This window comes from Dipteris shenzhenensis, chromosome 30, assembly GCF_047967505.1.
Source record: "Dipteris shenzhenensis isolate YYH24624 ecotype China chromosome 30, Dip_SZ_1.0, whole genome shotgun sequence".
In the NCBI taxonomy this organism is placed as follows: domain Eukaryota; kingdom Viridiplantae; phylum Streptophyta; class Polypodiopsida; order Gleicheniales; family Dipteridaceae; genus Dipteris; species Dipteris shenzhenensis.
Window position 1 is genome coordinate 27,922,438 of NC_141625.1, and position 10,081 is coordinate 27,932,518.

Below are 10,081 nucleotides of genomic sequence, written 5' to 3' on the forward strand. Positions count from 1 at the left end.
AAGAAAAGTAGATTATGATCGACAAAAAGTCAAAGTTGCATGGTTGAAAGTTGACCAAAGACAGAGAGAAAAATGGAAAGTGGACTTTGAAAATGATGAGTGGAAGGATTGGAGCATATGCCTCAAGACTTTCTACAATTGGAGAGTGATTCAACAAAAACAAATAGCTGAAGATGGAATACCAAAATATCTTCCTCTTACATGAAAATTAATATAAAGGGCAATAACTTTGAGTCACTGAATCCTCTACCTATTATACAAAAGCATGTCTTGTGACATTTAATCTAATATGCTTTATATAAATTTTATGTTTTATTTTAAAAGGACTGAGTTTATGTTTTTCTCTAGGTGAACGACCAGCACACGAAGGATAGATTGATCGACAATCCATGTATGGGCTATAGAGAAATTGAAAATTGTGTAAAACCTAGTGCTATTGTTCACCCTAACATTGAGAATTCAGGAATATTATGTTAGGACAATCATACCAAACATAGAATAAGTCCTTCTCTTACCCTCTATATGGAATATCTACGGGAGATACATGATACATATTTTGCATGATTGTGCAACACTCCAATAAAGACAAATGTTGAATTTTCTTCCCTACTAAAGGGGATCAAGTGCAATACTCTACTAAAGGGGATCAATGCAATACTCTACTAAAGGGGATCAAGTGCAATACTCTTAGTTTTCTCAAGAGTGATCAAAATTTTTGTAGCCTTAAAATGAAAGGAAAATAACTTTGATTTCCATATATCTCACTAGCTGAGGGTCAAAGCGATGAAGGAACTATATGACATTAACTTAGGAGTGAAAAAGCTCAAGATTCTTATGCTACACATTATAGTTGAATGTCAAACAAAGTTGTATGTTACCCTACCCATCCGATCCAATATTCTTCTTTGCCCTACAGCAATCTCCTTCTTCTGTCAACTGCTATCTCCTCCATGAACGTGTAGCTTTAATCCTCTCTAGTGCTTTCTTAACATCCTTGTTAAATTTAACCTATACCACATTGAAAATGGCATTTCTCTCTACTTAAAGGGTAGTGTTCTTTTACATAGTGATCGGGTTGAACGTTTACATAGTGCTCGTTCAATCTACAAGCATAAAATTTCAAAACAAAATAGGTACTCCCAGTGCAGATAGGTGCTCTAAAAGAACCCTTTGTTGGTATGTAAGAATAGGAGGATTATTATCCACATGATGTATTAAAAAACAACCACCGCCAAATGGTAGTGCCTTATTGATTGAGGAATTGGCGATTATATCTATATGAATGCTGACTTGTATGAGCTATAGCAGTGTGATTGCTCATCTTGTAATGAGGAGACACAATGACACACTGAAAATAAATACATTTTGACAGTCACGGACTATTGTATTGAATGGGTAAAAGCACATGCACTTCGGGATAATTTTGTAGAAAGTACAACGAAATTCCTTTATTAGAACATTATAACTCGTTTTGGATATCCGATTGAGCTAGTGTTGGGTCAGGGTGCTCATTTCCTGGGCAGAACAGTTAAGAAGTTGACTACGGTACTATGTTTGTTCACAAAAAGCATCCACTTGTTACCCAAAATGAAATGGGCAAGCAAAAAATACAAATAAATAAGTGAAAAAAGTTTTGAAATTGACTGTGTCAAAAAGCAACAAATTAGATTTCGTGTTATGGGCAAAAGAGGCACACTTCGACCGGTTGTTGAAGACTTGGTTAAGGGAGAGCAAGCTGGAAGTAGTCCTTCGAGTCTATAGCTTGTGTTCAACCTAGCCACAAGAATAAACAGAATTACAAAAGACACCAGCTCTAGAAGATAATCCAATTCTGGCATTACCAGTTCAGCAGACTGAGACAGTGCATAAAAGCCAAGAAAGCCAAGAAGACAGGTCACTACCACCAGAAGACGGTGAGGTCACTACCACCAGAAGACGGTGAGGTAGGTTTGGACGAATAGTCCCAGTTCAAGGATGAGCCACCTGAAGACTTTACATTACCCCACTTTTGACAAGCACCCAACCAAGGGGATAGAGATCCCATGAAGAAGATATACCTTTTGTTGGGATAAGTGTGATCAAGGGCTTGCTCTATGGTACATGTGTGCATCTAGGGGAGTCACATGTGTGTTTGTGTGTGTTGTAGAGGCACATCAAGTGCTATGATGTGTCTAGTGTGTGACCTAAGTGATGATGTAAGCCAAAGGCCCCCACATGGGAGGTTCCTTTGATTTAGGCCAGTCCCACTGATGTAGGGAAGGTGCCACCTTCTCCCCTTTCTATAAGAGAGAGTCACCTCTCTCACAATCTATAGTGAACAACATTTTGGTTACACATTGTGCTCTCACTCCTCTTCCAAGATGCATCTATTCTATCCCACATAATTCTACATTTGGTATCAGAGCTTTAGATTCTAGATCTAGCCTAGCCTAGCATTAGATGCTCTCTCTAGCATGAACTACTAGTTTTTCAAAGATTCCTCATCATCTCCATTTTCCTCTTTCTTTCCCAAATTTGTGAGAGCTCAGTTCTCCCATTACACACGACCATTGTTCAAATCCTCTTAGCTGTAGACTCCTCTTGTATGGGCGACCCTCCAACTACAAGCAATTAGCCGGATATTTCCTGTACGCGCAATGCTGACACAAACTTCACTCGTCGAACAATCAATCAATTCTGTCAACAAAGAAGAAAGATCTTTAATTGCTTCCATCCATAGTTGGACGACACTACAAGCAAGCTGTTGATGAAGTTTGAGCCCGTTTGGTCAAGTTTTGGAGGCGCAACAGACAAAAGACCAGTTGATTTTACTAAGCTCGACTATGGCGACCCGGCGCAACATTGCGCGCTTCCTTGGTTGAGGACCTTCTCTGGTATAAGGCCTTTATTTTTGCATAAAAATCCCCTTGAATAGAGCTACGAGCTATGCGAATTACACCCTCCAATCTACGTTGGTCTCTGCTGACAGAATTCTGCATGTTTTGGTCAAAGGGTGTTAAGCAATCACCATAAGTTTGGAGCTTCTATTATTTACTGCAAACTTTCATTGCTTTGATTGTACTTTAGTAGAACTCAGTCATGGAGCTCATAAGTGTCCTTATACTTTGTATTTAGAATGATGACTATGTGATTCTCTTTTGATGAGTACTTGAATTATAAACATGACTAAGCCCAAGCAAGTAGAGAAGTTTGATGGAACTAGTTTCCATACTTGGCAAACAAAAGCTAAGTTTATGCTTATGAAAAAGGGGATATGGAATGTTGTGAAGGAAAAGAAGTCTACAAAAGAAGAAGCTAATTGGTTGATCAAAGACAAGAAGGCTCTTGCTATCATTGCTTTGGGATTAAGTGACTCATATATTCACCACATTGATGGCTTTGAAACTTCACATGAAGCTTGGGATCATCTTCTCAGAGTATTTGGTGCACAAGGGAAATGCTTCAAATATATCTTGCTTATTAAGTTCCTTTGGCTACAATTGGAAAAGGGAATGTGTTATTCCATGAAGAAGAACAACTCCAAAGAGAATGAAGCATTTCTTGTGAAGAAGGGCTACTTCAACAACAAAGAAAATCTAGCTGAAGGAAGAACTCCATCAGCAAATGAAGAATCAAACTTTGAAGATAAAGACTATGCTTTTTTAGCACTTTGCCTTTTTGTTTATCATCACTTGGTCAAATTTTGAGGTTCTCTGCCTGGAGTAGTACTCCAAAAAGAATGTCATATGTTTTGTCTTTTGTAAATCACCTCTGGTCACCATGTGATATGTGTTTTGTCTATCCCATTTTTGTGAACCTCACACCCTTGGGAACCCTTGCTAGCATGAGATCCTAGCCATAGATTTATCCTTGACCACCATGAGATGGCATGAGAAACTATGAGACTAGATATATCCTTGACATTACAAGAGGCAACCGCTTGAGGAGGGGTATGTTGGGATAAGTGTGATCAAGGGCTTGCTCTATGGTGCATGTGTGCATCTAGGGAAGTCACATGTGTGTTTGCGTGTGTTGTAGAGGCACATCAAGTGCTATGATGTGTCTAGTGTGTGACCTAAGTGATGATGTAAGCCAAAGGCTCCCACATGGGAGGTTCCTTTGATTTAGGCCAATCCCACTGATGTAGGGGCTGATTGCCACTGATGTAGGGAAGGTGCCACCTTCTCCCCTTTCTATAAGAGAGAGTCACCTCTCTCACAATCTATAGTGAACAACATTTTGGTTACACATTGTGCTCTCACTCCTCTTCCAAGATGCATCTATTCTATCCCACGTGATTCTACACCTTTGTACGACTAGAATATATCCAATCATACAAATTTAGATGCCCCAGATAAGGGGATAGAAATCCCGTAAAGAAGATGTCTTTCTGTCCTTATCTTGTCGTGTAGCATACAGTGTTCGCCTGAATGGCCAAGGAGATCAATCATGACAATGTGGTGCTCAATAGTTGGGAGTGATCCCATAGTCTCTGCTCATGGCCTCAAAGTAATATTGGCCCTTATCACTAGACCCGAATGACTGCATACAGTAAGAACAACAGAAAGCATATGGGAAAACAATTACACTTTCTCCATGCTGGGTATATCCTGTGATAGGAGCAGACCATGAGACCTCATTTCGAGCTGGAACCTTGTCAAACATTTCCCATGCTTCAGCAACAAACCCACATTTGGCATACATATCCACCAAGACATTGCCAAAAAAAAGATCCATTTCTAGCCCCTTTCTGACTGTGTCCCTGCCTTTCTCATGGCTCGTATGTTGACACAAGCTTTCAAGCTGCAACCAAGTTTGGCAGCATCTGCCACTTGCACCTGTTTAAGACAATTCAGCACTTTATTACCGAGCCCTTGCTCAGCATATCCTGCAATCAGTGCATTTCACGAGACCAGGTCTCGAACTGGTATCTTCTCTAATGGTTCCCGTGCTTCGGCAAGCAAGCCACATTTGGCATACATATCCACCAAAGTGTTGCCAACAAGTAGATCACTTTCCAGCCTCTTTCTGTCCATCTCGGTATGCATTTCTCGACCTTTTGTGCATGGCTCCTATGCTGCCACAAGCTTTCAAGCTGCTACCAAACGTGACACCATTTGGTGTGAGACACTCCAGTTGTATCAGTTCAAGACAGTTTGGCACTTCCTCACCAAGTCCCTGCCTGGCATTTCCTCTGATAAGATCGTTCCATGACACATCATCTCGAACTGGCAGCTTGTCAAACACTTCCCATGCTTCCACAAGCGAGCCACATTTTGCATGCATATCAACGAAGATGCTGCCAACAAAATGATCTGTTTCCAGCTTCTTTCTGGTTCGCTTGGAGTGCAAATTTCAGATATTGTCCATGACTCCTATGCTGCCACAGCTTTCATGCTGCAAACAAATGTGGCAGCATCTGGAGAGAGACCCTCTAATTGCATCTGTTCGAGATAGTTTAGCGCTTCCTCACCAAGCCCCTACTCGGCATATTCTGAGATCAGTGCATTCCACGAGATTGAGTCTCGAACTGGCAGCTTGTCAAATGGTTCCCATGCTTCTGCAAGCGACCACATTTGGCATACATATCCCCCAAGGTGTCGCCAAGAATAAGGTCCCTTTCCAGCCCCTTTCTGGCCATCTCTGCATGTATCTCTCGGCCCTTGTCTATGGCACTTATCCTTCCACAAGCTTTCAACCTGCAAACAAATGTAACAGCATTTGGAGAGAGACCTTCCTGTTGCATCTGTAAGAGACACTCCTGCCCTTCTTCACGTATCCTGCGGTTCCTGAAGAATTCTTGAGCTTGGACTAGGCTGCTCATGTAAAGACTGCTCCTGTTAATATGGGACTTTGATCCCGAAGCTTAACAACTTAATGCTCCTCCTTTTGTAGAGAAAGCATGTTACAAGATTTTAAATTAACCAAGAGAGTACAACAACAATGCTTTGAGAGCACACTTCCATCATGAATGTTGCCTTTCACAAAGCAAAGGAGGAGAATTATGTAGAGGGGATGAATAATAACTAGTGAGACTGGGAAGGGCCCTTGATTCGCAAGAGCCGTTCAAGGACCTCTTTCATGGAGGGTCTCTCACTGGGAGACTCATGGCAACATCGATCAGCCACTCTCAACACTGCACCCACCTCCTCCCCCACGCGAACACTAATTGGATCTATGCCACAAGCTTCACTTCGCAGTTTCTCATCCACCATACACAACTCCAGCCCCTCCAGGATGGCTGCACGTGACCATGTAACCAACGTGTGCTGGCCACCGCCGCTGCTGAACATTTCGCTCGTCGGCCGCTTGCAAGTGAGCATCTCCAAAAGCACTACGCCATAGCTGTACACATCTGCTTTTGGAGTCAACCTTCCTTCACTGCCATACTCTGTCAATACACCACCACAACAACAACAACAAAGGGCAATGGGAAGCAAGCTAAGCAGAAAGATACTTGCATTTCACCTGCAAATGTGAGAGCTAGTCTAATTGCATTCAGAGCATATTTACGTAACTTCTTACCAGGGGCCATGTAGCCTATGGAGCCCCTCAGGGCCGATGAGGACAATGCGAGGGAGCTACAAATCCTGCCCTCAGAGCTCACGAATCTTGCAATTCCAAAATCACTCACGTGTGCCTCCATGCTGTCGTCTAGTAGAATGTTGCTGGGCTTGAGATCACAATGCATGATCGGGACATCTCCGCAATCGTGATGCAAGTAAGCCATGGCATGTGCAACACCCACTGCAATGCCAAACCTCTTCACCCAATCGAGCTCGCAAATCTCATTGCCGTGCAAGTGCTTCTCCAAACTCCCATTGGAGAAGAATTCCAGAATCAATGCCTTTCTTGTGGAATTCAAAACGACACCCAATATCTTTGCCAGATTTCTGTGACGAACTTTACCCAGTGTTTGGCATTCCGCAACGAAAAACGTTTCCAGGAGATTATCGTTGCCTGATGCTGTCTGCAATGTCTTGATGGCAATCTCTTTGCCGTGGGGCAAAACGCCCTTGTATACTATGCTGGAGCCCCCGACCCCTACAACATTGCGGTCACTGAACCCGTCTGTAGCAGTCCAGAGGTCCGCTTCCTTCAAACGCAAATGCTGCTCACGTAAAACAGGTAGCAATCCCCAATCTTGCAACGATGAATTCCATCCCAATATATAGGCTCTAACCACTTTAAGTATGAGGAGAAACACTACCACAGCAAAACCACTTGCAAGAACAACTCCGACTATGGCCGGCCTCAGTCTCCTCCTTTTTCCTGTGTCTGGAATTCTGGACGTATTGCAATTCACACTTCCGTTACTACACGCCCCTAATGGAAGACCACACAAGCCACAGTTGCCCATATAGGAAGCCTCTCCAAACGTGTGAAACTCATCGCCTTGTGGAATCCGGCGGTAAAGTTGGTTGTTGGAGACATTGAAAAAGGACAATCTGGGTATTTTAGTGAGACTCGATGGGATATCACCAACCAAATCATTATTGGACAGATCCAAAGTCTCCAGATTGGACAGGTTTCCGAGGTTTGCAGGAATCGGACCTCGTAGAGCATTGCCAGAAAGATTTAGGTAAAGCATGCCGATCAAAGATCCTAAATCAGAAGGGATTTCCCCGTTCAAACGATTCCCTGCGAAATCCAGGGAAGCCATGCCTCGATAGAGGTAGCTCAAAAATCCTCCTTTCTCAAAAATGTCGAGATAGAGAGTTTGGGTAGCAGCGTGAGGATCCCGCAAAGCCGGCAGAGGAATCGTCTCTGGAAGGCTTCCAGAGAACTGATTGTCGGAAAGGTCAATCACCTGGAGCGCTTGAGAAAAATTGAACATCCATTGTGGTATTCCGCCACCAAAAAGGTTATTTGTGAGAATCAGTATGTGTAGGGTTGCCAGCTTATCCAGGTCAGATGGCAACGTCCCTGATAGATTGTTATTTCCGAGATGGAGAACAAGCAAACTAGAGCAGTTTCCAAGGGAATGAGAGAGACCACCAGAAAAATCATTCCTCGACAAGTCCAGAGACTGAAGCTGCGTGACGTTTCCCAGCGCATCGGGTAAGGCACCACTCAGGTAGTTGTTGGACAGCTTGAGGAGACATAATCTGCCAAGTTGAAGAGGTAAGTTGCCAGTAAAACGATTTCCGGACAGGTCCAAAAATACTCCTGGAAGCGGTGTCTGTATAAAGTTCGAAAGAGTGCGGAAATCAAAAGGATTAATTTGCGTAAGTGAGGAAGGAAGCTGCTGTGGAGAGCCATAAGATCCTTACTTCTCTCCCACTCTCTTCATAGGGACATGTAGTGTAAATGCCTTGTTTCTCAAGTCTATTATGCTCATTGCGAATCGCAAATGCAAATGTGGTCTGTGAATCGTGATCTGCAGAGTCCATATGGAATAATCTATTGCCTTTTAAACTGCTTTAGAGTAGATTCAAGATAGCTATGCTACATAGTCTTAGAGAAATTGGCCATTCGTAGTCAAAAAAGGAAGGAGAGAAATCGTAAAGCAAATGTAACTTGTCAGGGATTCTGCCGGAAAGCTCGTTGTCTGACAAGTCAATGTACTGTAGCCGAGAGGTGTTAAAATCGGGAATTTGGGTCCTTGGAGACGGTTCGAATGAAGGTCTAAAATCACGAGCATGTAAAGCCACGGGTTTTTGGAAGTAGCGGAGAGGGAGTTTCCAGCCAGGTTCAGAAGTGCTAATTCCGAACAGTTGGCTAAGGACTCGGGAATGGAGCCTGTGATGTGGTTGTATTCCAGAGAAAGTTGTCGAAGGGAAAACCCTCCGACATTTTCTAGACGTCCATGAAACTGATTATGTCCGAGCGAAAGTGAAGCAAGCAGAGTGCAATTTTGGAATACATGTGAAGAGCCAGAGAGATTGTTAAAAGAGAGATCTATGAGTTCTACATATTGGCAAGCAGGAGACTCAAAACCTGCTTGAGAGATTAGAGAAGGTTTTGGGCATTGGACCTGTCAAGGAGTTCACCTAAAGGTTGAGAAAAGTGAGATTGAAAGCATTTCCCAAAGGCTGAGGGATTGGGCCTCTCAAAGGTCTAGATAGTGGAGACTCAAGGCATTTCCCAAAGACTCTGGGATTCGACCTTTCAAATTGTTTTGCGAAAGGTCTAGATGCTGCAGACTCAAGGCATTTCCCAAAGATTGAGGAATCGGACCTGTTAAGGAGTTGTTGGAAAGGTCGAGATACATGAGATTGAAGGCCTTTCCCAATGACCCAGGTATGTTGCCTCCGAAGCCAGATCCACGAAGATCTAACTTGTGGAGATTTGTGAGATTGGAGAAGCATTGAGGAATCTCGGTATTATTAAGATTGGAATAGGTAGCAAAGAGATCAGTAAGATTAGAGAGACCACACAAACAACCTAGGGAAGGAGCATTCATTGGAATGTCAAGCCAAAGACCTCTAAACTCAAGATGTTCTAAACTAGTCAGTCCACATGCAGCATCCACAACCCCAACACCCCCAACAATGGCACTGTTGTAACTAAGTAGGAAATTGAGGCTAAGCATCGTGACATGATGTTGGGAGTTGCAAGCAATGCCAGGCCAAATCACAACAAGGGAGGTGATCAAGCCAATGGTGATCAAGGATGGGAGCAAGGAAATGCTTCATAGTTAGGAGAGCACGTAGATCAAAAGGGTCACAAAGCAAAGAAGAGTTGGTTTGAGAAGAAAGAACAACAAAAGGAGGAGCACGTACATTCATGAAGATAACGAACAAAAACGAGAGGAGGCAAAAGGTACCCATCTTGCTAAACGCTCACCTATGCATGACTCTATATACTTCAAACAAGGTTGCACTCTTTCAACATATCAACCCACTCCATAATATCTTTATATGGGTTGCAGTCCTTTAGAATATCACGCCTCTCCAAAATATCTAGCAACCAAGCAACACAAAGTTTTGCATGTCACCATCCAACTTGAGGTGCCTTGTCAAAGAGGGAAGAGAAATTAATCTCATAGTATCAAAATCAAGCTCAAAAGTATCAATATCACCTATTCACATTTGCACCTATTCCGATTAATTAATTAGTTCGCTTCTCTTCAATTATCAAATTAACCTAAGGCAATTCG

The 10,081-nt window shown here is 42.8% G+C and overlaps 1 protein-coding gene across 1 annotated transcript; it reads right to left on the reverse strand.

Annotated features, from left to right (window-relative positions):
• Positions 1–1,924: 1,924 nt before the first annotated feature.
• On the reverse strand, positions 1,925–8,245 carry LOC147881920 (receptor-like serine/threonine-protein kinase At1g78530). The gene is made up of 3 exons (XM_087401543.1): positions 6,505–8,245; positions 4,286–6,370; positions 1,925–2,057 (listed from the first exon to the last, which is right to left on the reverse strand). Exons 1-2 carry the CDS (start codon positions 7,814–7,816, stop codon positions 6,006–6,008), a joined length of 1,677 nt encoding a protein of 558 aa, XP_087257669.1. The 5' UTR covers positions 7,817–8,245; the 3' UTR covers positions 1,925–2,057; positions 4,286–6,005.
• Positions 8,246–10,081: the final 1,836 nt, after the last annotated feature.

Coding starts and splice junctions, on each gene's coding strand:
- LOC147881920 (XM_087401543.1), bottom strand. CDS start 7,816: ATGTTCAATTTTTCTCAAGCGCTCCAGGTGATTGACCTTTCCGACAAT. Junction 6,371..6,504: donor CATAGGCTACATGGCCCCTG/GTAAGAAGTTAC, acceptor GTGTATTGACAG/AGTATGGCAGTGAAGGAAGG.